This window comes from Lissotriton helveticus, chromosome 11 (genome assembly GCF_964261635.1).
Source record: "Lissotriton helveticus chromosome 11, aLisHel1.1, whole genome shotgun sequence".
NCBI lineage: Eukaryota > Metazoa > Chordata > Amphibia > Caudata > Salamandridae > Lissotriton > Lissotriton helveticus.
The window spans coordinates 128,154,960-128,181,632 of NC_136072.1; the positions used below are offsets into that span (position 1 = coordinate 128,154,960).

At 42.7% G+C, this 26,673-nt stretch overlaps 1 protein-coding gene across 1 annotated transcript in view; it reads right to left on the bottom strand.

Annotated features, from left to right (window-relative positions):
- Window positions 1-810: 810 nt before the first annotated feature.
- LOC144792135 (fetuin-B-like) overlaps window positions 811-26,673 on the bottom strand; it is a 183,761-nt gene continuing 157,898 nt past the window's right edge. The window contains exon 7 of the mRNA XM_078667011.1: window positions 811-1,512. Coding sequence (XP_078523137.1) covers window positions 961-1,512 — 552 coding nt within the window. The 3' untranslated portion in view covers window positions 811-960. The remainder of the gene's footprint in view (window positions 1,513-26,673) is intronic.

Consider the following 26,673-nt stretch of genomic DNA (forward strand, 5'->3'; position numbering starts at 1 on the left):
AACCCTGTCATGCCTTCTGAAATAATGACGTGCATATCAGTATCCTGAAGCTTTATAAAAACATCTGAATTTTTTAGATCCTTCTGGCATACATTAGAGGGAACTATCCATCAGTCAGTCTATTTGTATTATATTTAGTTCTTGCGTTGGATTTCTTCAGAGTCCGACCTTATGTTATTCCTCTCGCAGAATGTGACTTAGTCTGTTTTGTTTGAGCAAATTCATGATTAACTAACTAATTAACTTTTGTTTTTTGTAATGACTATATATATTTTTTTAAATAAAACCATGAAGTTTTGACATGGAATCCTGTCTTGCGCAACTTTATTCTAATAAGCCTTTGTCTAAGTCGTAAAAATGCTCAGAATGTCTTTCAAATCCTCAGACCGTCCCGATCTTGTGCATTGCACCTTCTCATTAGTTAATTAGTGCTTGTGTTAATTTTACCTTTAAAAATAGATATTTTGGTATTTCTTAGCCAGTATGTTAGCTGGGTTGACTGAAGGTGACATGTTCAAGTCCCAGAAGAGCAGCTCTGCCATTTGTCTTTATGAAATTAATTAAGAAAAAATCTTGGACTTTGGTGAGGATAGTGCCCGTTATTTGTTCACCGAAAAGTAGTTCCTTTTCTGGTGTGCATCACATTGGTATCACATTTAATAATGTTAATAGCTGAATCTCAATCCTAGCATATCTGCTCTATCTCACATATACATAGACAGAAGTGCCAGCAGGAGACACGAATGACTAAATGCACAACTGAAAGGAAATTACAAAGGAATATTATTACAACAAGTAATGGAACCAATAGAAGATGTTATTTTTTATTTATTGCGTTTGACCATCCAGTACTGACAAAAATAGCAAGGTCCTGTAATCACTTTATGCTACTGGGAAAGAGTATTCATTAACAGGGAGTAAACATGATATGTTCATTTCATTTGTTAAATCAACATTCATTTAAGGTTTTGGGAATAAGGATGAAATGAGGGGAAATTTGTGCTCAGGATCTGAGGGGCATCCTGCTGAATCTGAAGGGTGAAGGGGAAATGGCTGTGGTTCTGGATCCTGAAATGGACCAATACCACCAGGGACAATAGGTTGTTCTGGCTCAACAGCCTCTTGACCTGGAGAAGATCCAGGGGGATCTATGGGATGTGAGGGGACAGGATTGCTTGGGGAGGGAAAAACATCAGTCTCATTGATCATAAGATAGTACTCCACTGAACCAATAGGTCCTCTGGGAGGTGAAGGGATCAGGTTTCGCCCCTTGTGTTCTGGCGATGAGCCTTCATCAGGTTTTTTGGCAGGGTGATTCTGAGGTTCACCAGAGATAGATCCGTGTCCATAGTTCTCCTCATGCTTTTCCGTATGGTAGTCTTTGATGCCTTTTGGAAGATTGATAATTTTTCCGCTTGGATCATATCGGTGTTTATAAAATATCTGAACCTTTCCATGTTCTTTACCGTGATGCTCATGGTGTCTGTAACGTGGAAGACCGAGTTTCTGTAACTGTAAGAAACACAAAAAAATGAAAAATGAGAGATTCTTCTATATAGTGATGACATTCTTGTCAATTGTAATATGATTCTCAGTATTACTTTTTACTTTGCTACACACTTCTATAAATTCTAACCTCCAGGCTTATGTGCACTGCACAAACTAAATAAAAAATACAATTACTTAATCCAATTGACAAGAAGGCCTGTTTTGCATTTTGAAAGGTTAAGCCTTGTTTTAAATTTAAACGTGGGTTTTATGGTATAGACATCATTTTGTTTGTGAGGTGAAAACGTTTTCCTATTTGTTTTTCCTGCTTCTCAATATAAATTATTTCTATGATTATTATTTGGTATAAAAAAACAAATGTCCTAACACTTGATCAAACATGTTGTTTGGTCAAAATGGTAATTCACAAAAAAATAGAACCCATCCAACCATTTAATGGACTATAGCCGAAGAAGGAAATGGTGACCCACCCACCCTTTACTTTTTCATAGAGACAAGTTTTCCTTCCTCGCTTCAATTTTTTTAAAGTAGTTTAAACTGCTAAATATTCATTTTCTGTGTTTCTGACCTGTGGTTTAGACGTGTCCCTAGTTTTTCCGTCATGCTGAAATAAAAAAAAAATATTTTGGGTCTCTTAAATATGTAACCCAAATTTGAACAGATACATTTAAAGCATATAGCATTATCGCATTTGACCTGTTGTAGAAATACTCGTCTTATGACTGGAGTAATCAATGAATAAGGGCATAAGGTAACATTCAGAAAATGACATTTGAAATCTGCTTTTTTATTTGGTTACTAAATGTTTTTTTATGTCCATGCTCACATAATGAACTCAGTATCCAGCACCCACTAAGAAGTTACAAAGGTTGCTCTTAATGCAACAAGTATTAGATTTATACTCATTAACCCACTCATGTAAAGTCCAGACTGTGCACTGGCATCCTTCTCTATTTGTCTACCTTACACAAAGTATTGTTTGCAATGCAGAAGTTATCAACAAGGGACGATCCCTAGCCAGTTCCTGAACACTAGAAAGTGGGCCCACATCCTCTGTCTGAAAAGTATGTCTAAAGGGGGGGGGGGCAAACCTTCACACTTGGCTCCAGTTACAAGACATGTCACTAACCAAGGACAGAGGCACTGCATAGAGTATTCAAAGAGCTGCTGTGATACAGGGTTGGTATTACTGATAGCCAGTCTCCCAGAGGAAAAGGGACCACACCTGAAATCTGCACCTCTTAATGGAGAAGCTGTGGGTCTGCCTGAGACCTGAGTGCCTTTCTGCCTACTGAGAGGAGGAAAGGGAGTTTCCTGTCCAGCATGAGCTCTCTCCCCAAGAAGAAGTCCAGCCACTGAGTCTGGGGAGAGAAGCAGAGCAAAAGAATCAGAATGTCAAAGGATTTTTTGGGCTTATTATCAAGAACGGCGTTAACATTATCGCTGCTTTAGCCGCAGAAAACTGATGCTAAAGCGGCGATAATGGGCTTGATAATACGCCGTACAGTATTCCCATAGAAGCCCATGTTCACACCAGAACATGGGCTTCTATGGGAATTCACAAGGGTGTATTATCAAGCCCATTATCGCCGCTTTAACTGAAGTTTTCTGCCGCTAAAGCGGCGATAATGTTAACACTGTTTCTTGATAATATGCCCTGTGTCCGGAGTTGACCAGTGCGAGCCCAAGAGTTTCATGGCCTTCCTGCCTGACCAAAGACAGACCAAAGAACAGCTTCATAAATAACACTCAACCAGGAAGCCTGCTCTACTACCATGGTGGAATACAGAGGACGTGTGCTGACTCTTCCTTTGTTGCACCCGATGACCTCATCCAGCGCCTCAGACAAGAGCGATTGATCCGTTTGTCAGGACTACCTTCAGCAAGCTATTGCAGTCTTCACAGACTCAAAAGGGAGAGGAGCAGCAATTCTGCTGAAACAAGCTCCAGTGATTGTGAGCATGACTGCTCATCACCTGAGCACAGCAGCTACCTACCTGCATTTGAAAGTTCAGAGAGAGATACTCATCAAATAATGAGAAACAATGACTCTTTGTGGTATAAACAGATTTTGATGGGACTTTGAAAGATAAATGCAACCCAAATTCAAGAACTGTATAATCAAAGCTTGCAGGCCGACCCATGGGTCACAGAGTACAGGAAAGCTATTCTGCTTCTCAACAGTAAACCTTTTAGTGTGCAGTCAAATAGTGCTACTTCTTCTCTTTGTGCCCTATTACATTTTGGTGTAATTAAAGCACTTATTTTTCTTAAATGACGACACTTGCAGGGCTTTCACTTATTGTGCCTGTTGCTTAATTGCTGGCATTCTATACCACAACTCTACAATCCTGAGACACTTGGACCACTTGCCCTCACTATCATGAGCGTCAATTGTGGTGGGGTGTACTTTGTGCTGTTGTAAAAAAAAACATCTGTGGTAAAAGGCCCAGTCCTCCATATCTGAGGCCCAGTAATCACTGCTTGCCCTGTTGCACCACCCCAAATTGGTTCTGACAAAGGTTCACAGGTAAACTTTATATTAGTTAAGAACATCTTCTTCATCTTAACAATTGTCTTCTGTGATGTGACAGCTCATTCATGGCTGAGATGCTTATTTTGGCACAACATATGAATGGCATATCTCACAATTGTAAATATTATTATAGCCGCAGCTGACGCAGGTGCCAGTTTCAGCAAAGACCAGAGCAGAGACAGCAAGCCTAAGCGCTGCATGCCAGGGCTTTGTTCTCCGTACCTGAGGATTTGTGCTGGGCAGGGCTGTGGAGGGCGGAGTATAATGGAGGAAGTGAGCGAGTGGGCTCCATGTTCCTGGGGGTCCGAGTAGTGTTCCGCGTCCTGAGCTTCGAAGAATTCTCGCCGATTCGTGCACTGCCTTTTCAGCAGTGGGACTACAGGTCACAGCTCCTGACTCTCGGCCACGGCACCAAGCCCCTCAGTACTTTGGCCCCCCCAGACTCCAGTAGCTTCACTCCCGGAAAAGCTAAGCATGGCTTGGCATCTGAATGCTGGCAAAGCAAACACAAGGAGATGATGGATGGGACGCTGAAACTTTTCAGACACTCACCCCCAGTCACAGATCTGGGTTGAATCCATTATCATTCTTTAGCTCACTTCCACACCTTAGTTCAGACCCAGCTATATGCAAATCAGACTTGGCCCTGTGCCTCATGGGAACAGTCCAGCCCAAACTGCCAAGCCAGGTCTTCCCTGAACTGGACACAAGCATCCTCAAACCGGTTTCTGGGTAACACTCTTCATCAACCATGCTAGCTTGAATCCAGTGGCAAAGGGAGCCAGGGACCCACGTCTGGGCATACCCTGCCAACTTAGGACGAACAAAGCAAACACAATGAGCTGCATATAGGGATGGCGAACACAGGAGCAGTGGCGACCATGGGGACCCCGAGAAAAACACTCAGAGCGATCAAGGTGGAGGCTACCCAAGACTAGACGACAGTCGACGAGCTGAAGAGGCAGATCCAGAAGTGACTTAACTGATTGGCACATGACTCGTGGCAATGACTCGTGGCCTGATGCTCCGCTTGGTTGGTAAGGCCTGCTGAGATGGGGAAAGAGAGGTACTGTGAACTTCTTGACCAGGGGCACATTGATCGTGACATTATGGAGTACAACTGTGTCATTTAGGAACGGGGGCTGGTCTTGGTCTTTGGGGGAGGAGGAGGCCTAGGTTGGCTAATATTGAGGAGTACGGTCAATAGGCTGACCGACATACAGTCACTGGCCCCCTCCAAGACATGTAGGATGTTTCCATGGCTCCACAGGGCACTAGCAGGTAGCTCTGGGTCTTCTTCGATCACTGAGGGTCTACAAACGAGATTAGGTGGGTAAAGAGGCCAACCCTTGACATGCTTAAATTATACTTGAGGATGACATGCGCTCTGTAAATTGGGGAGGTGGGTAGTTCTCGACCCACAGTGCAGGGTAGCAGGGAAGGGGGGTTCGGGGAATGGTTAGGTTTAGAATTGTCTTGTTAGTAGTTGCGGCGAGCTCAGCAAAACAGCGGAGGATGAGTGGACCGGGGGAGGATGGCCGTACAACGGGCGAGGTGAATTGGTAGGCACCAGTGACACCGACCAGACCAACACAATAAAGTACGCAATCACTCGGAACTAAAAATCATGTCCTGGAACATCAACAGTCTGGGCTCCAGAATAAAGTACACCCTGGTGCTGCAATATATTAAACAACAGGCCCCCGAACTAGTCCTCCTCCAGGAAACTCACCTGAAGGGTCAACGCTGTGGAGCCCTGGATAGATGGGGCTTTACCCTAGAGGCACATATGAGCTAAACCTTAGGGTCACGGGGAACAAGTATCTTGCTAAGGACTGCAACATCATATACACCTGGCCAAACCTGGTATGACCCCCTGGATAGGTATGCACTTTAAACTGGTCTGTGGGAGGGACACACTAGTAACCTGGGATATGTGTTTGCGCCCAGGGATACAGGTTGACATGCTCTTGCCACTTAGGGCTTCACTTTTGGATATGCCAATGGGCTCCCTGATCCTAGGTGGTGACATGAATGATGTGGTCTCTGTGACACAAGATAGAAGGCAGGGAAAGGAAGAGACTCGGGGTGGGACCCCCCTCAAATCCTTTTCGGACTCCATGGTTTGGTGGACTCATGGAGGTCACAACACAGGACTGAGCACCAATGCACCCACCTCTCAGCTAGACATGGCAGTTTCTTTCAATTAGATTACATATTCACTCACTGTTATGGGGTGGCCCATTTTCAGGACACTTAGCGCAAGGTATATCAGACCACTCCCCAGTAATTACCTCTCACAGGACTGGCCAGGGAGAAGGCTCCGCCACCCCGAATAGTGGCGTGGCACTTAAAAGATAGGAAGATACAAGACCAGATAGTGAAGGGCACTGAACATTATTTCCAACACAACGATGGATCGGTGGATTCGCCTTGCACCCTATGGAAAGCATACAAGGGAGTGCTACGTGGGCACATCCAGGCTCTTATTGGGGTCAAGAAAAAAGAGGGAGTTTTTTCTGAGTCTTTGTGATTGACCTGTGAGGTGACCTACAAGGCGGAGAGTGCAGGCTGCGGTGAGAGGAGGAGGGCTGCCTGCCGCCCCGAGCAACAACCGTTACACCGCCTACACCCGGGCTTTGGACTAAAGCCCCCAGGGTGCATCACTGCCCACACACCTGCTGCGAGTCAGGGGGTGGCGCTGTCACAGCACCTAAAAGCGCTGCCTCTGCCCCTGTGCTGCGGGAGTTTTTTCTGAATCTTTGTGATTGACCTTCCAGGTGACCTGCGAGGCGGAGAGTGCAGGCTGCGGTGAGAGGAGGAGGGCTGCCTGCCACCCCGAGCAATGACCGTTACACCGCCTACACTCAGGCTTTGGACTACAGCCCCCAGGGTGCATCACTGCCCAGACACCTACTGCGGGTCAGGGGGAGGCGCGGACACCTCGCCTAAAAGGCACTCCCCTTTCTCTGCGGCGCGGGACGCGGCACAGGACGAAGCCGGAACTAAGCCCGGGACCAAGGGCGGGCCTGTCTGTGCCTGTCCGTGACTGGGAGAGACTGGACTGGGCTATCCCATACAGATCACAGTATCATATATGGTATTGTTATAAGTTGTTGAACTATTTGTAGGGGCCCATTAAGAATGGACATAGGTCTGGGCTGGGGTTGGTTGGGGCACTCAATGTTAAACAACCAAAGGCATATTATTCTTCTCTCGTAAAACGTGGGTTCTTTTTGCATTTACCTTTGTTGAATCTTATCTCACAGCTGTAAGAATGGGCAAATCCAACACCATAAGCTCACGTCCTCCGACACTGCAAAAAACTTTCTCAACTGGCTTATCTACTAATCCAACTGCCATCGATAAAATGCTGCAAAAAGCCATCGGAGCAGTGTCAAGTGCCATAGAGAGCACAGAACGACGCCTTTCAATTACTCAATTAATCTCCAACGCCTCGTTGACACAAGGGCCCCCAGGTTATCCCCCCCCCAATTCACCGGGCACTATCGCTGACCTAATTACTAGCGAGATACCGTGTGAACAGCCCCAAATAAACGACTCATTAACACCCACACCTCCCAGTACTAACGCGCCAAAAGTTAACATCAGGAGCCATAAGCGCCACACTAGATCTAAGAAAGGCAAGCACGTCAATAAAACATCAGTAGTCGTTAACAAATAACCAGAGGGTTCTCAGGTGGGCACAGTGCCCACAAATCTTGCATTTGTACCCCCTGTTTTGGCAACCCACCTTTTAATTGATCTGCAAACGCATCTCGAACAACTCATCAAAACGCAGTTTAAAACAGTGATGAGTCGGATCGATAAGGTTGTTACACTGTTGAACACAAGGGGTGTGGGAGGTACCCATTCTAATGCTCCAAATGGGATTAACGTTGCTGATACGGCCCCTCACGGTAATCATCATTTCTCACCAGGTCTTGTTATCTCCAAGGGCCCACACGCTGAAAGGCCAGCCCCTGTGTTATCTCATGTGACTCCGTGTACCTCCGCTCCCAGCTCAACCAAAGCATGTTTTAACAACATAAATGAGGCTATCCCCTCGAACCCACAAATTAACTTCCAAGGTAACAACTTGAACCACCCTGTTCAGTTATTAGTTCCACCTGGTAGTAAACACAATCAGAACTCCATTGAATATCACCATCAATTACCCTGTCTGGACTTGCCCCCAGCAGCATCTCCATATGTAGACGTACTTGCAAGGGTACCATCGCTAACGTCTGAGCGAAGCTAATCTTCTGCAGAGCTCAAAAACAAGACCATTCATTGGCTGAATAGGAATAGACCACTTACAGGACCAGCCCAGAGAGAAATTTTGTTTGCCCGTAGAGTCAGATGGCTGGGGTCGAAATGCAAGGATATTGTTGGGAACTGTGTGGTCATTAACTTTAGGGATCAAGGGGTGGTCAATCCTATACTCGACTGGGGTAGTAATAATCCATCTGGCACAATCTACCCACTTCCCCAGGGCTATTTCTATCCACCAGATCCAATGACCAGAAGCAATCGGAGCACAGGGTAGAGCAATTACCATCCCCTTAGAGAACAGATTCAGCCCCTTGAATTATGTAGATTGACCATTATCAATGCCTAAAATATGGAGGGAAAAATCTTGCCTTACCGAAGGTAATCCCCCGGAGGTGCGGGGGACAACTGGGGAGATTATCTCCATTACAAATAATAGACTTACAGGGTGGAAGGCATTGAGTCCACATAGCGTTGTTCAACATCCCCTTAGTCCTAATGTTTCTTCTGGAAAAGTTCACATTAGTCCCCCCATGGTTAGGCGTCCACCCTTAATCACAGTTATTCCCCCAGAGGAGGACCATAAGACTATGCTTATTTCTTGGAACTTAGCCGGTATCACCTCTAAACTAGATCACCCGGAGTGGGGGGACGCTTATAGATCAGTACGATCTTTGCCTATTTCAAGAAACTTGGGCCTTGACAGCCCCCCACAGACCGGGTTTTGCCACTTACTATATTCCCGCTTGCCAGGGGACCAGGGGGCGACCATATGGGGGACTTTGTACTTGGGTGGGAACCCACCTGGGTTGTTCAGCAAAAGTGAAAGACACTCACTCCCCTGATATCCTTTGCATCCTCCTTTCTTTTACAGATGGCTTAAAGATAGCAGTAGTCAATGTCTATTCACGTCCCACTTCCTCCTCTCAGGCCTCCCCTATTTTAAATATGCTGGATCGACTCCTTTCCACACTTCCTGCCTCAACTCATAAAATATTAGGTGGGGATTTCAACTGCCACTATGAACCCTTAGATGGTATCACTACTGTCACCCAGGAAGAGGATTCTGTATGGTCCATCCCTGAATGCACTATGTACCCAACCAGGGGTTGGACTCATTTAGTCCTCCAGCTAAATAATCTCACAATCTCCCACTCAATTAGAGCCTGTAATGGAAGATTTCCTTCAGATACACCCGGCAAACTCACTTTTAATAGACCAGTCAGAGGCACCACGATAGATTACATAATGGTTAACATTGAATTTTGGACCCATATCAAGGGCTTTAACGTAAATAATAGACACGATAGTGATCATAATCTTTTGTCACTAGAACTAAAGCTTCCGATCGGTCATAGCCAATTGTCCCCCTCTGAGGAGTCCCCTTACCGTCCGAACTTAATTGCTACCGCTAGCGGTAGACGAATCAGATGGGATAAGCAGGTCCAATTAGTTGATAAGGTTGCTGCACTATACCAACATGCTGTCCCTTTTTTACAGAATGCTCTTAGTCACCCTGTGGAAAAACTTGACCTATCACACCAACTTGCTTTTAAGATTATCCATCAAGACCTCTCTAATAAACAAGCAACCTTTTTTTACACCTCCGCCAATCCTAAAGCTCGCCCCACGCGTTCCAACTTATGGTTCAATATTTCCTGTAGATTGGCGAAATGTACCCTTTTAAAGCAGGTCAAAAGTGGATCTAATGTAAGCATTAGAACAGCAAGATTTCATTACAAGAACACAATCGCTCAGGCCAAGCAAGATTGGGAGGTAGACAGATGGGCAACCATCAAAATAACACTTGACAGCCGTGATTAGGGCCTTTTGGAATTTAATTAAAACAGGCATGGTTGAGGGATGTGCTGCTATTGTGCCCAATTTAAGTGAAGAGGTTTGGAACACGCACTTTAAAAAACTGTACTCCCGAACCAATAGGCCACTATTCACCGACCTTTCTTCCACACCTGAGGGGACACTCGTCTCCACCGCCACCGGTAGTTCTAATTTGATAGCCCCGCCATGTACCATGAAAGAAGTAGTCGCGGTCTTGAAGAGTCTACCCTTAGGGAAAGCCCTGGGTTTGGACAGAATCCTGGGAGACTTGTTCCGTAGTGAACAGAAGGTATGAGCTCCCTACATTTGGGTGCTGTTCAATGCCATCCTTCAGGGTATGGAGGTACAGCACACGTGGCTAGAGGCAGAAATCATACCCATATATAAAAAGGGCTCCCCTCTTGACCCGGCGAACTATCGTCCGATTAGTTTGATAGACGTCCTACAGAAACTGTTCGCCCGCTTCTTTTTATCGAAGCTGCAGTCTTGGATGGACAAGTATCGGATCCTCACTCCCCTACAGGCCGGTTTCCGTTCTAAGGTCTCTACCATCGACCAACTATTTAGACTTCAACTAATTCATTGGAAAGCTGTGGTTATGGTGGGGGGTAGTTTGTATTTGATATTCGTAGACTTAAGATCTGCATTCGATTTGGTCCAAAGAGATAAGCTTTGGGCCATATTGAAATAAAAGGGTATTCCTTTATATCTCTGCCACTTGTTCCAACGTTTGCACCAAGGTACATTTGCAAGGGTGGGGTATGGGAAAAAGGGGGAACTTTCTGCTCCATTCCCCGTGGAAAGGGGGTTAGGCAATGGTGCGTGCTGGCCCCCACCCTCTTTTCTCTTCTTGTTAATGGCTTGATCGCTGACCTTCTGGGCAAGAAAGATTTAGACTCTCCTTGATTGGCAGATCGCAAGATACCAGCTCTCATGTTCGCTGATGATACGTGCCTCTTGTCTAAATCATCCATGGGCATCCAGCAAACATTGGAAGCGTTCTGTCAATTTTGTAAAAATAGAAATCTGGAGATTAATCCCTCCAAAACCAAATATATGGTTTTCATGCCAGTACAGTAAATTGCCCTCACCCCCATAAGGACGGTATGGCCCTCGAGAGAACCTCCACATTTGACAACCTAGTGTGACCATGAACGACCGGATGGATTGGGGGACCCACGTAGCCAAAGCCAATTTGAAGTTGGCACAAGCATCGGGGGGTATCCTTAAGGTCTATAATGACTGTTCCCAGAAAATCCTAGGACCCCCGATAGAAATTTATAAGACCCAAGCCAGGGGAGGAGCGCTCTATGGTGTTGAACTCTGGGGGCATGTTAGTGCCAATCCTATGTCCTCAACTGAGAATGATTTCTCAGACCCCTTTTAAGACTTCCCCAGAGCACCCCTATCCTCCCATTGCGACTTGGTTTGAGCATGGTCCCTATCTTGGATATAATAGCCAACCGCCCCATTCCCTTTTGCAGACGTCTTTGGAGCACACCCAAGCTCTTCAGTTACAGAGAGAAATTGAAGGATCTGTTATCTATCCTGGGGGTGAGGAAGATTCCTTGGCTTACGCAAGTTAGACATCTTTGCTACGCATTAGGGAGGGCAGACATCTGGCTTCTACCATAACAGACTTGTCCCCTTCTTTCTAAAAAATCTCTTGCATCTGCCCTTAAGGATTATCGCTTGGCTAGCTTATTACGAAATAGCACTCTAGGCGTACTGAGTTCTAGATTCTTGGAGGTTAAGTTCGATTTCCATTTTGAGCAGTTCTTGGACTATATACAGACCATTCTAGCAAAAAAATGATATCTGCAATGCAGATATGGAACACTTCCAGTAAGGGCTTACAGTAACAAGTGGATAGGTGTACCTACCCCTGCCCAGGGTTGTCCAGGGTGCGCTGCTAGTGTAGAGTCCGATTTGCATGTCCTTTTATTCTGCCCTTTATATAAAAAGGCCAGAGCTAAATGGATTGTTCAATTATGTAAGAATCTGGGTCTTAGGAACTATCTGGAGGTGTACAGAATCCTAAAATATGATCATCTTTTTTGATGGTATTCGTCACCTTCAGGTTCCTATTTTCTATGTGGTGTACTAGAAGTGCAAAGATTAAATCAATAGAATTAGGGAGACGCGTGGTTGCGGTCTCTCCTTCACAAACTTGAATTGTGGTATTACTATTGGTCCTAATCAGAAGGTCAGAGTCTTAGCCTAGCACCATTGTATCCACCTGATTATTCAATTGTAGTGTCTTTCTCTTTTTTTATTGATTTTATAGTAACTTATTCGATTGTTTTAACTTCATATTTTAAGCATTGTAGACTCAATTGTGATACCATATTTATGCTAATGCTGTTTTATAACTATGTAGGACATCTAATCTGTTGTATTGCTTTTATGGCCGTACAGCCGATAATAAAGCTTGTTTGACTGACTAACTGACAATGCCAGACCTAGGAAAGGGCATGAAAGGTCCTTAGAGGATGACATACTGAGGGGGGAGGCCCAAGGGACAGATCGGGTCCATTGCCTACATCTACGAGAGTGGTAATTGAAGGATATTCCAGAGAATGCGGCAAGGGGCCACACTTTAGCAGTACAGATGAGGCTATATATCATGGACGATAAGGCTACCAAGCTTATTGTAAGGTTGGATAAAAGGGACATAAGCAGAAGCTGGATCATCGAATAACACAATCACAAGGATAGGGTACACACTAAGAGTGGAGACATAGCTGAAACATTTGCAACATATTATGAGAACGTGTACACATCCGAATCCCACAGGGGGAGACTGTACGGAGCTCCTAGTGACCTCAACACTACGAGCTGGTATCTGAGGAGGAAAGAGAGGCCTTAGAACGGGACTTGATGGTAGAAGAACTTGAAAGGGCACTCAGAGGACACCAATCGGGCAAGGCAGTGGGCCCAATGGCCTCCCCCTTGAATTGTTTAAATATGTAGCCCACAAGATTGTGCCTCACCTTCTCAACATGTTCCTGGCTGTGAGGGATGTCAGGTCTTCTGATAGACCAGAGGACGGCCCCAATCATGGTGATTCCCAAGAAGGGCAAGCCCCAAAAGCCTGCAGCTCATACCGCCCTATATCCTTACTTAATATGGAACTCAAGGTGCTGGCCAAGGCCAACATACTGGCTGTTCAGTCCAGCTTTATCCTGAGATGGAGCACTCAAATAAACCTGTGGCAATTGAATTGAGTGATGCCTATGACTGCAAAACCAGACTCGGGGGAGGAGGCGATGGAGCTCTTCCTAGATGCAAGAATGGCCTTCAATAGCGACAAATGGCCTATGTCTTCGCGGTTCTACCTAGAATGGGGTTGGCCCTAAATTTTGCTTGTGGGTCTGCCTATTATATGATGATCATATGGCAGAAGTAAGCGTGAACCGTGCATTATCATGTGCCTTTGCTCTATGCAGGGGCACACGACAGGGTTGCCCCCTGTCACTGATGATCTTTGCCTCTGCCTTGGAGCTCCTGGTGGGCTTGGATACACCAGGACCCCCTTATATGGGGAATCAGGAACGTGAGAGAATTGGGAGAAATTCAGATGATATTTTGCTCTACATAACGAGGCCCCACTTCTCTATCCCACAGATCCTTCACATTCCCGACCTATTCAAGAGTTACTTGGGCTACCAAATTAATCGGAATACGTCCCTGGTGAGTGGGGTGTACCATTATTTTTGTGCTTAGTTTTTACAAATCTTAACAGTATCACAACTATCCAGAAAGAGCTAAAACAACAATATAATCTGCAAACTCAGTTCACTGGTATGCACATTACTTTTTAATTATTTAAAAAATTTACATTAGAAATGAAGATGGATATGGGAGTGTGATAAAAAAGAGTATCACAGTGATATAAAAAAAATATATCAGATGAACTGTATGTGGCAGAGAGTATGTGCTTAAGATGTTCGTACTGTTGAAAGTTACAATGAGCAATGCCTTTCAAAAATGACAATTCTAAAGGTCTAAGCATCATGTCAGGAACCAACAGATCTATGTTATTTGCATTTTGGGAATTGTAGTACTTTTAGTCACATTATTAAACCGGAGTAGTTTAGTCATGAATAAAAGATAAGAAAATGTGCTGGACCTGTATCTGAATTATAAAGTAGTAATACCTGTTAGGTATGTATTAGAAAGTGTTTGTAAATGTGTTTTTTAACTTACATGACCAATTTGCATAGGTTTAGATGCTGCATTATGGTTTTTCTGGTTAATAGTGCAGAATGTCTCTTGAGAGTTCTTGTGCTAGCTTCATTCGGTGTGTAACGTTTCTTTGAGAACTACTGAATATATGTGTTAAAGACACAAGAAATATTTGAGAAATAATGTAGGTATGCCCTTAAGAAAAGGCTTTGTGCTTTAAAAAAAGAGAATAGTTGTTTTCAGTTTTAGAAACGTACGGATGCATGTGCACGCTGAGCAATAGAACTATGCGTGCTCCTAGACAGCCATGTATCAAATTATATATCAAGTGAGATATCTAGACTTCACTCACACATAGCTCAGTAGAAAAGTATAGTTACACTAAAGCAGATAGTGTGAGACTGACAGAAGAACTTAAACAATGAGTCACAGATATCATCACATCTGACTCACGCACTATCCATGCACATATTCAATTACCTAGGCACTCTTGAAATCATGCAGGCACTGATTATGTAATCATTAAACTATGCATGCACTACCCATGCATTCCTCCAAACACCCAGGCACTAACTATTCAATTATACAATCATCAAGGCTGTACCCATGCAGTCATTCAAACACCCAGACACAACCCATGCACTCATCCAAACACCCACTTACAACCCATTACATCATCCAAACACTGAGGCTTAACCCATGCACTCATCCAAACACTCAGGCACTTCTCATGCACTCATCTAATTACGAAGGGAGTACCATTGAAGTGAACCTATCACCCATCCAGTACCTATGCACTCATTTAATTACTGAAGCAATACTCTTGTATTAATACAATCACCCCAGCAGTACACTTTATTTCATCTAATCACTCAAGCTTTAACAATGGACTCATGCAATCACCCAGACACTAGTCATGCACTCATCTAATCAGCCAGGCACTACTTATGCATTTACTCAATTATCTAGGCACTACTCATGTACTTATTTAAAGACCCAGTCACTAGCTGGTCACTCAACTAAATGCACATGGGCAGTAGCCATGTACTCATCCAATCACTGAAACACTACTCATGCACTCATCTAATCTGCAAGGGGCTATGCATGCACTTAAACAATCACGAATGCACTATCCATGTAGTCTATAAATAACCTATAAACTATCTATGTACTCCTGCAATCATCCATGCACAAGAGTTGCATTAACTTAATCATACAACCACTATCTATGCATGTATTGAATAACTGAGGTATTAGTCATGCACTTATCTAATCATCCAGGCCCTACTGATACACTCATCCAAACACTCAGATAGTAGTGATATAGTCATAGAAACATGCAGGCGATAACTATGCAGATATGGAACACCGCACTGAGTTCTCACATTCTCAGGGAATCATCCAGGCACTACCTGTATCCGAAGGGATTTAACTAGGTACTACCTATGCAATCATTTAATCATCCATGGAGTATTGATGTACTCAATCACAACCACATAAATTTATAAGATTTAGGGCCAGATGTAGGAAGCCTAATACCGGTCGGTAACAGCCGAAATTACCAACTTTCGGCCGTTACCGACCGGTATTAGGCATTTGAGATGTAGGTGGCTACATTTCAGATTCGGTAATTTACCGAATCAGTAATTTAAGGAATCGGTAAATTACCGAATTCTTAAATGCCGATTTGGTAAATTACCGAATCTGAAATGTAGGAAGCACTCATGTGAGTGCTTTTCACTTGTAAGGATTTGTTATGTACCACCAACTACAAGTTGGTGGTAAATAACGAAAACCGTTAAAAAAGCAATTTTGTGCTTTTTTAACAGTGCCATGTGGCAGACATACATGCCCTTAGGGCATGTATGTGTGCCACATGTGCACCCATGCCCTATTCAGGGGTGCAACAGGGTGTCAATGTGACAACCTGCCACCTGTGTAGGTCTTCCCCCTCTTACCGATTCGGTAAATACCGAATCTGTATTTACCGATTCGGTAAAAATTACCGAATGAATACCTACATACCATTTACCCATTCTAAAATACCGAATCGGTAAAATTCGGTATTTTAGAATCGGTAAATGGTATTTCTCTACATATGGCCCTTAGTGAGGAATATGTAGTGTTTTATATCCATATGGTGACTTATATATATGTTGATATGCACCGTTTTCCAAAATTTAAATCTGATGCATCTAAGTAGAAAAGTACTGAGACACAAAATCCACCCATAACAGAGCAGTAGACAGGCACACAAATAGCTCTTATGTTGTGTTTTCGGATTTACAGTATAAAGACACTGGGCCCAATTCACAGAACTAACTTAAGACAAAATCCTAAACTTACTACTTTTGGTATTCACAGAAGTTAGGATTTTGTCTTAAGTTTGTCTTAAGACAGACTTAAGACAGACTTAAGATAAAATCCTAACTTAGGTCTGTCCTAAGTCTGTCTTAAGACAAACTTAAGATAAAATCCTAACTTCTGTGAATACCAAAAGTAGTAAGTTTAGGATTTTGTCTTAAGTTAGTTCTGTGAATCGGGCCCACTGTATGTACTTGTACACTATGGGGATAAAATTAAAAGAACTTTGGTTGATGTTCATTTTAAAATTAAGTACTGAAGGGATAAAATGGTCTTTTACCAAGTAAGTTATGTGTTTTGCTTTGTGTTTGATATATTGCAGTAACTGCATGTAGTTATACAGATAGGTTTAACTGTAGATTTAAAACTGCAACATAACCTAAACACTGGTTTTGTTTTATATGTAAGTCGGTAGTAAAGTAGTTGGTACATTGGCTAAAGCAAAACTGTAAATAAACTTATTTTTTTTAACAGAACAATATCTACATAACTGAAGACAGTTAGAATGCATAAAAAAGCTCATAGGAAAAAGCAACAGAAGTAACTACAGTATATCTGCAGTAGTTCTGCAGAACAGAGACACAAAAGGAAGAAAATGCAGAAAAAGTGGTGAAAGAAAAAAGAGTTACTGGTAAGAGGACAACGCCATTTCTTAAAAATATATGTGGGCACCTGCAAAGATGATGAAAGTATGTAACAAAGATGGACACACCTTAACCAGGAGACAGAATCAGGGCCAGGAAATTTCATAGTAGAGTGGTTGTAAATCTATTGATAAATATGAAGTATAAAAGAAGGAGAGAGGCTCTGAAACAGAAAGAACAAGTTAAAGGAGTAATTGATAAAACCTTTGCTTTGAGGAAGAAGCTTTTCATTTTGATTATAAATCGAATGTAGCCTCTTGACAAAATGGTGTTGTACATGAGGAGACAAAACCAGAAGAAAATACTAATGAGTAGAAGTAACTTTTGTACAGTCTTTATTGGAGAATGGATACATGCTTCTACTATAGAGACTTTCTTTAATGAAGAAAGTTATCTCCAGGATAACACATTAGTTCATGCTATTGATGAAAGAGGATGAGGTTATGAAATGAAAAATGGCACTCCTATAGCGAAAGAGGTGATAGCATCTAGAAATGTAGAACAAGTTATTGCAGAAGAGGTACAGGGAAGGCATAGTCAGGCCCTGTATACAAATGGAATTGCGGTAGTGTTTGTAGTATTCAACAGCAATCCATTGATATACTAAGAACACTTTTATTTATCTTTCCTAGGCGAAGTTTAAAACACAAAATAAATACTTTACAAGGATTGGATCCTTGTCCTTGCAAGGTTACAAAGCATACACATTTGGAGGGATACTTACTACCTTGTTTATCACAGGAAGTGTGCCAAAGCACCTTTCATCATTTCAGATTGTAAGCTGTACAGCTTTAAATAATGCAAACTTTAGGTAGGAGGCTATACTATGTTAAAACTCCTGCTTTATGTTTAGGAGAAATGAATAGAGCACTCTTGCATGTTGCTGTGCCACAGGTAGAAAATGTTTGTGATGAAGTGCAGCTTAATTTTGTTTGGCCACAACAGGACTCTACGGAAAATGCAGAGTTGAAACAAGAGGAGTTGCAGAAAAGGACACAGGTATTATAATTGATAGCTTTGAAGAAGAGATTACAAACTTTAACACAGAGTGCTCTTAAAAATCCAGAGTATGATTGTATATGTTATCGACTCACTTACTACAAGATTGAAACACGGACTGTTGACTTGTATTTGAAAAGTGAAATAATGATAGCTAAGAAAAGTTTGCTGCATATTTTATTGTAGAGGAACGTTTTGCCTTGTCCATACAGCAAGTTATATGTAAGTAATGTTACACTAAAATAGAGGATAATAACATGTCTGCTTAATAAGTTAGTACTGGCTTCCATTCCAGAACTATTTCAAGTTTTAAATGTTTTTGAGTCAATTCTTATCCAAAGTATACTTGAATTTCAGGCCATAGTCCGTATGAAGCCAAAGACTGGCAATACACCACCAACTGAGATGCAGAAAGGTCTAAAAGGTAGAGTAGTGTACTGGATTACTAGTGTTTTCTCAAAATGTTTGGAAGTATGCTCAAGAATTTTTAATGGTAATACAATGACTATTAGAGGGAGAGGATGTGAATATCAGTGAATTATTTGGTTTAACTTATAAATGGAATTATAATTGTGAACATTGTGAATTCCTCTCTAGCTCTAAAATGAATTCGGAACAATTCACCTACTTGATGTAACCAGATTGTAAAGCTGTGGCCTTTGAAGATTGTAACCAAAAACACCCATCCAAATATGAGCTGTCCGAACTGCAGATCAGAACTCAAGTGTACATTTTTGGGAAATATGTCATAGCCATGCTACAGTGATGTAGAGTGGATGGTACTAAATTAGAAACTGAAATTACAAACTTTGTAGATGGACACATTTCCATCTCAAGAAGAAGTTTCACAAGTATAGCAATCATATTTCATGAAGAAGTTACTAGAATCTCTACACACTACACAATATATTTAAGATGTGAAAGAGGATGGACAGAGTGCAATGACATAGAAATGTACAAATCTAATGAGATGACCAGGCATATATATAGGCGCTCAACAAGAGTATGGCATTCAGTATAACATTCACAATAATGATATATGCTTCAAAGCAAAGAAAGGAAGGTCACCCCTCTTCCATACAAACCCAGAATAGCAATTCCAGGTAAACAATTCAAATTAGTTCCTTGCTGAGCAACACAATAAGTACAGTCCAATTTTTCGTATATATCCAAAGTTTTTCAATCCCGAAATTCCATATAGGGAGAGTCCCTTAAATTATAACATCAATTTTATTACATACTTCCTTCCATCAATCAAAATTGGCTGCCAATTTTGATTGATGGAAGGAAGTATGTAATAAAATTGGACTGATGCTGCAAAACAACAACATACCTTGGTGTTATAATTGAAGTGACTCTCTCTATATGGAATTTTGGGATTGAAAAACTTTGGATATATACAAACAATTGGACTGTACTTATTGTGTTGCTCAGCAAGGAACTCATTTGACATAGAAATGTAATTCAAATAAAGACGAATTAAACAAGATTTCGCAGTGCACTCTGTGAATCTAAGGTTAAACTTGGTTGATCTATTTAATCAGTGTTCATCCCTGCCATCGCGCAGTGTCCGATGGCACAAAGTAAATAATGACAACAAGTGTGCAGGGAGGGAAGGGTCCCTACCGGGCTGACGGGAAACTCAACTGTTTTCTTAATCAAACTTTGACGTAGTGAACCCGCTTTGATCAAAATTGATGACACTTAATCCGATATTGATGCTTGTTCCTTATAATTTTTCAGAAGGCCAATATCATTGTACAGCTGATGTAATGAGTCATTTAATATGTGAGCTCATAAGCAGTGCATTGCAGGGCATGAGTTATTGTTTGCTATACCTACTGAAATTTGAGTTTAACTATAACATCCCTGTAACCTTTGGCTTTTTTCAGTGAATAATCTATTACTCCTCAAATATGCGTTTCGGGCACCACTTGCCCTTGATCACATTTCTGAGAATGCAGTTCGCCAACTTTTTTTGTATGCTGTGTGCTGAAACCACGTGATAGAACAAATATAATAAACATAGTAAAAGCACTGGCACATTATTCTGCATGTGGTTGAGTCTGTTTTCTTTTCCAATATCATTCTGGCCTTATATTCAAATCATACAATATTCTAACCATAAATGATTTAAAGTGCACATAGTTACAACATAAAAATAACTGATGCTACAAGATGGAATAAAAAACAGTGTTTCTATAAATTAATTATTTTATAAAATACATATGTATATGAGTTTGTATACACAATGTCTCCGTAGTGGGTGCCTCCAATCCTGCAGGCCGGCTTCAGCTTCGATGGTGACGGAGCATCCCTTTTGAAAACAAAACATCCACAAAACATGCACAAAATCCACAAAAAATGCAGACACCCAATTCCTGATACTGCCAACATTTTATTTCAGAGAAAGGAATACAGTGTAGGATGCTCACTACGCTATATTCCTTTCTCTGAAACAAAGCATTGGCAGTATCAGGAATTGGGCTTCTGCATTTTTTTGTGGATATATATTGATATATATATATTATATTTTTTTCCTTTTTTCAGTGAAAAAAACAAAGGTTACCAGGATGCCATAGTTAAGCTCAGATTTTACACGTACAAAACCAGTGAAATTCAGTAGTTATAGTCCTGGGCTGATCCCCTGGAGCCCAGCCTCTCTAGTGGGTGCTCTGATGCCACACAGGCCACCATTCACACTAATGGGGACCGTGGGGGGAGCCTCAAGGCCCTGAGGTCCCTGCCTGCTTCCCACCTCCTGCAGGATCCGGCGTTGCTTTTACACGTAGGATGCTGCTAAACATACATCTCCCTCTGTATAAATCCAATTTTGCTTCGCTTCAAGCAAGTGAGAGCATTTTCTTTGCTCTTCTTTGCTAGAAGCTGAGCACAATTTGCTATGGCTGTTAAGCTCCCGCCAAGCCTTAGCTCACAGCTATTTCCCACAGGTGGGAACCCTAGGACATAGAAGGAGACGACTTTGGGAGGTGGCAGTCACCAGGGCCATGTATGGCTCCAGAAGAGGAGCTGCATTGCCCCTCTCCTCTCTTAGAATTTGCCACAGAGAGGTAGGAGTCCCTGGGTTTGCAGAGGGCTGCGTGGCCCCCCAGCATCTAATTTGACAAAAGCCCCAGGGAGGTGGCAGTCCTTGGGATTCCTAGAAGTGCAAGGGGCCCCACGTTGATAAATTAATATACCCTAGGGAGGTGGTGGTCCCGGGGGAAGCAAGGAGGGCCAATGAGGCCTCCCTCTATTTTTTGTTAAACAAGCCCCAGGGTGGTTGTAGTCCATGGGGCACCAAAAGCCCAGGAAAGGGGGCCTATGGGCCCCCCTCCTTTATCAAAATGCCCCCGGGACCTGGCCCACCTGGGGGCAATTAGTAATGAAGCACAGTAGTCTGCATTTAATTTTTTTGAAAATTCTTGGCGGCATCCGCAGATCCTGCGGAAATTTAAAAAAAAAAAGCTTTTGGGGGCCCTGTAGGGTCCCTATGGGACCCCCCTGGGGCCTAGGGGGTCATTTTCACCCTGCCCCCTTTTCTTTTTTTCATACTTTTTCGGTGACTCGTTTCAAGCAGAGTCACATGATGGCTGCCGGCACTTCCTGGTTTGAAGTGCTTGCAGCCAATCAGATCTCAGCACGTGAACAGGAGGGTGCCACGGATTCACCGTGTCCCTATAAATACAACTGGAAATGTATTTCAATAACTCCGCAACTACCGAACGGATTTACACCAAATCACAAAAAGGCACTTCCCTGGACCAACATCTACCTTACTGCCAGATTTGGTTTATTCTGTTTAGCAGTTTGGGCTGTAGCTGTGCCTAAAGTTCCCAAATGTAAATGAACATGGGGAAAATGCATTTTAGGACTCACCCCCTTTTCTTGGCCCCTGCCTAATGAATTACCCTGAAACTTTAAAGACAGCAACTGAATTGAGCATCAAAATAGTTTTGACACCAAACTTATTGGCAAATGAAAAAATGCTGTTCCTGCAGAAACTACACCCTAACTATAACTATCTAGTGCCGACAGTCAGTAGGTAATATGTATATGTATGTATATGTATATATATATATTTCCTTACTCCACGAAAACTGCTGCTCCTCATGAAGCGGGTGGGGTGCTGACATCCGTGAGGTTAGAACACATGTATTCATCATTTGCAATGTCCTACTCATGAATGAAAGACAGGCACTCTCGGGGTTCGATATACTTCAATTTATTGCTGCACAAACAAACAGACATTTTTCAGTACTCTGCCTTTATTATGGTTAGTGAGCCATACGCCATTTGTTTTTTCTTTTTGTACTCATCATCATTACAATAACATGAAAATCGACAAAGGTTTCCCGCTATATATCAGTAAACATCACGGTCATCTTGAAATATGCATTTACACATGTTATACTATGAACATTCGAGCAAAACAAAATGCATTCATTATTGTTGGCACATAGTTAAGGGAATCATTATTAAAAAATCAGAAACATCATCATTACATAATTATGTAGCTATTAGATATTGTCAATTGTTTGTAATATCACCACAATGAATTGCTACAACAATATTGATATACAGTATCTGCTCGAATCCATGCCATATGGAATGTCATCTGTGCCATATTGACTTCATTCGCAGGAACTAGGATATCTCCCCTCTATAAATTATGCCCTGAATTGGCTATCCTTAGACTGTTCCTAATTAATTACGTGTGCCCCAAATTCTAACTCTTTTACGATAATCCTGACAAGTGTTAAAATGCATTCACACCCAAATAAGATCTGCATGATAAAGTCTAAAAGTAGACATTTAGTAGACAGAAAGGACTTAGTGTCACACATCTCCAAAATGTATATTATACTTGTATAATATGAATTGCACCACCAAATTAAATAGATTCAGTTCTATATGTGGTTGTGGTCCTGATTAATATTCCAGCATTTGTGTTGTATCTATCGGTGTCAGCTGTCACTGTCAATCGGGGTACATGTTTTATATTTTTAAACCCATTTTCAACTTTTTATCTATGGCTCATTTCATAGGCAATGCTCACACCCTCACCAGTCGAAATCATTTTTAAATGTTCAATTAGTTAAAATCATTACTGTAAAAACAAGGTTGGGTTAAAAAACAGTTAGTGAGAATTTTAAAATGGATAAATGAGAATTTTAAAAGGACAATTCCCCCCGTTCCCCTACGCCCTCCCCACCCCATTATTGTCTTAACTTTGTAAATGGCCATTGTCCTTTTAATGGGTGGTATGGTTCCTCTGTGTCACTTGAGTTTCCATGTTTAGTTGAGATAAAAAATAAAGCTAGAACGTTAAAGTGCTAATGCTTCAAGAGCCCCAGGTTGGGCGAGTAACCTTTTGGTGCCTGTCGGGGGTCATCCTGCATCCTTCAACGTGCTGTTAGTTGCTGGCTAACTGTCGCAGGGGCAAGATTATTTTCTGGGACCTCATTTAGGGCAATCCTGCCCAAATGTGTGAATTTTCCCAGTCTGGCTAGATCCTTTGTCTTTGAATTGGTAAAGTATATGGCCGAGGCCTCGCTGCAGGACTTAGTCCCATTTGAAAGGCATATCGGGCGGAGAAGAAGCCGACGTTCATACTCAATTTAGAGCAGCAGCACAAAAGATGCAGCCATGATTCGTTACGAAAGAAACAAAGCCTGCACTCCATATTGTCCCCCTTGAGAGCCCATGCTGGGTTGAAGTCCTTGATGTGTAGCGGTGTTAGTGTCATGAGGAGAATTTTCCTGCAGGCTTGTGACATCAGGAGATGATTCAAATACTGCAGGGCTCTACCAAGCAAACATGATTTATTCAGTGCCTCTAGGATAGAGCTTGTGTGGAGGACTTTGGTATCTTGGGCAAAGGATGTTTCCAATATCTGCTTATTTATTGCTTTCTTCCAGGCAGAGAGTGGGATTTCTGATTGGTGGAAGCTTGCTGCCTCAATCCTCAGTGTTTTTACGGCAAGGTCAAGATTGGCGTGCCAGGCTGGCCCTGCTTCCTGAAAGGCAGATCTCAGCTGATATCTTAGTGAGGCCACTGGCGCCCTCAAGATCCTTAGATATAACTTTATCTGATCCCCCTGGCATGCGAGGTCCGGTCTCCCAATGCCTAGCTCTAATCTTAACCTTGAATTCCTGGCTGACCACAAGAGGAGCAGCACTGATTTGTATGCTTTGGTTTGGGTTATATTTAGGAACTCATCCAGCGATCCGGGAAAGGCCAGGTGTCCATAGCTGATGGCAGGTAGCAGTTTTTCTTTTAAAGCGTCAGTATCGGGGCGGCTGTTGGGCTTTGCAAGTACTGGCTCAATTGTTTTAGAAGGTGAATGATGGTGCTGGACTTAGAGGTTAGGTATTTTTGATGGATGTTAATATTGGCCCTTTCTGAGAGCCAGGCCCCAAGGTAATTGCAAGATGTTACTGTGCCAAGTTGCAGATCACCCATGCGCCATTGGGCTTGCCTTTTGAATTGGTGTCTCCCAAAAACAATTACCTTGGTCTTTCCCTGGTTGACCGTAAAGTAGTTGGCCTTGTTAAAACTGTCCAGCACATGCGGGGCTCTTTGGAGGCCCACCTTTGTGTGATTCATTATTATTGTGCCATCTGCATATTGTAGAACCGCCAACCTCACACTTCCCAGTCTTGGTTCTAATAGGTTGGCACCTTGGAAGGTGGCCCCCAGGTCCGCGGTATACAGATTGAACACCAACACGCAGCCCTGTATGAGCCCGTTGCATGTAGGGATTTTTGGGGTCACTGTGTTGGCGCTTATTTTGACCCGCACCCAAGTATTTTCACATAGTGATCTTATTGCCTTCAATAATTTGGATGGAATTCCTCAACTGTCTAATTTCCACCATAGTCTTCGGCAATCCACTTTGTCAAAGGCTGTACTATAGTCAATGAAGCAGCAAAACAGTGGGAGGCTCTTCTTCTTCCCCACCTGTGATGATAGATGAGCAAGTACTATTATGTTATCCAAAGTTGATGACTGTGCCCTAAAACCTGGCTGAAAGAAGGGGATGATGCCTTTGTCTTGTACCCAATACTCCAGGTCCTTCAGGAGAAGTCAAGCATAGCCCTTTGCTTCAAGATCGAGAAGGACTATCAGGCTCTAATTTGATGGCTTTGAACAGTCACCTTTCTTAAAGATGGGGACAAGTATGGAGCCCCTCCAGGAATCGGTATGCTTGCTGTAGAGAAAATATTAGTAAACAGTGGGGTTAAGCTTACTGCCCAAAAGTATGGCGCTGTTTTGAATACAGGAGCCGGTAACCCATTTGGCCCTGGAGCTCCATTGTTCCTCATTTTCTAGAAGGTCAGAATAAGGGCATCCGTGTTAATTTAGCTTGCCGGGTTGCGGAAACCCTCTTCCCAGCTGTGCTTATTAGTGGAATGTTTGTCTTGGGTGGCACTCCCTCCATGTTGGTTTATGTTGTTCGGTCCGCTCTGCCACTCACCCTGGTACATCACTTCTATTCAGCCTTTGTCTGGAGAGGCGTTTGAGTATAGTTGTTTTATGTAGTTTGACCAGTCATGTTCCGCCACACTGTTATCTCTTTGAATTCTATGATTGCTCAGCTGATTGATGTACCTCCACAACCTGAAGCAATTTCTTTCTTTCAGCAAGGTAAACACTTTGAGCCATTCCTCGTCTGCTTGTTCCTTTTTGTAATCCCAAGCTTTCTTTCTATAATCTGACCTCAGAGCTGTAACAGAGAGGCCCTCCGTGAGAGTTCCCCCTCTTTTATTTGCAGCTGAGGCCTTACACATTTGCTGTCAAGTATGTCTTTCGAATGGCGGTTACGCCCTGAGTCAGCAGGGCCTTAGTGCGTGGGCGTTGATGTCCAGCATTACCCAGTTTTAGATGGAAGTCCACTACAATGCTCTCCAAATCCATTATAGATGCTACCTAACTTGGTGAGGTGCATTTCTGCTTCGATTCCTGCCAGGCTCGCATCTTCTCTCCTGCGTTATCGGACCATTTTATCCTCCTAAGAACCTTGTGATCTTCTTCCCCTCTAGTTCCTTCTAGTGATTGGAAGGTGGTTGCTGTTGGAACCTCAAGCTGGATCACTGCTAACAGGGGCCTATGGTCGCTTTTGGCCTTGTCCTCTACTTCGAAATTAATCAGGCCTTTTGCAATTGTTTTGCTGAGTAGGATATAGTCGATTGTCTAAAATTACGATGGTTTGGATGCTAGGGTTTAGAGAGTGCTTCCATCAGTGTGTGGGTTGAGCTCAACCTATAGCTTTTAAGAAGATTATAAATGGGTTCTACCCGACCCCTGCTCCAGGGAATG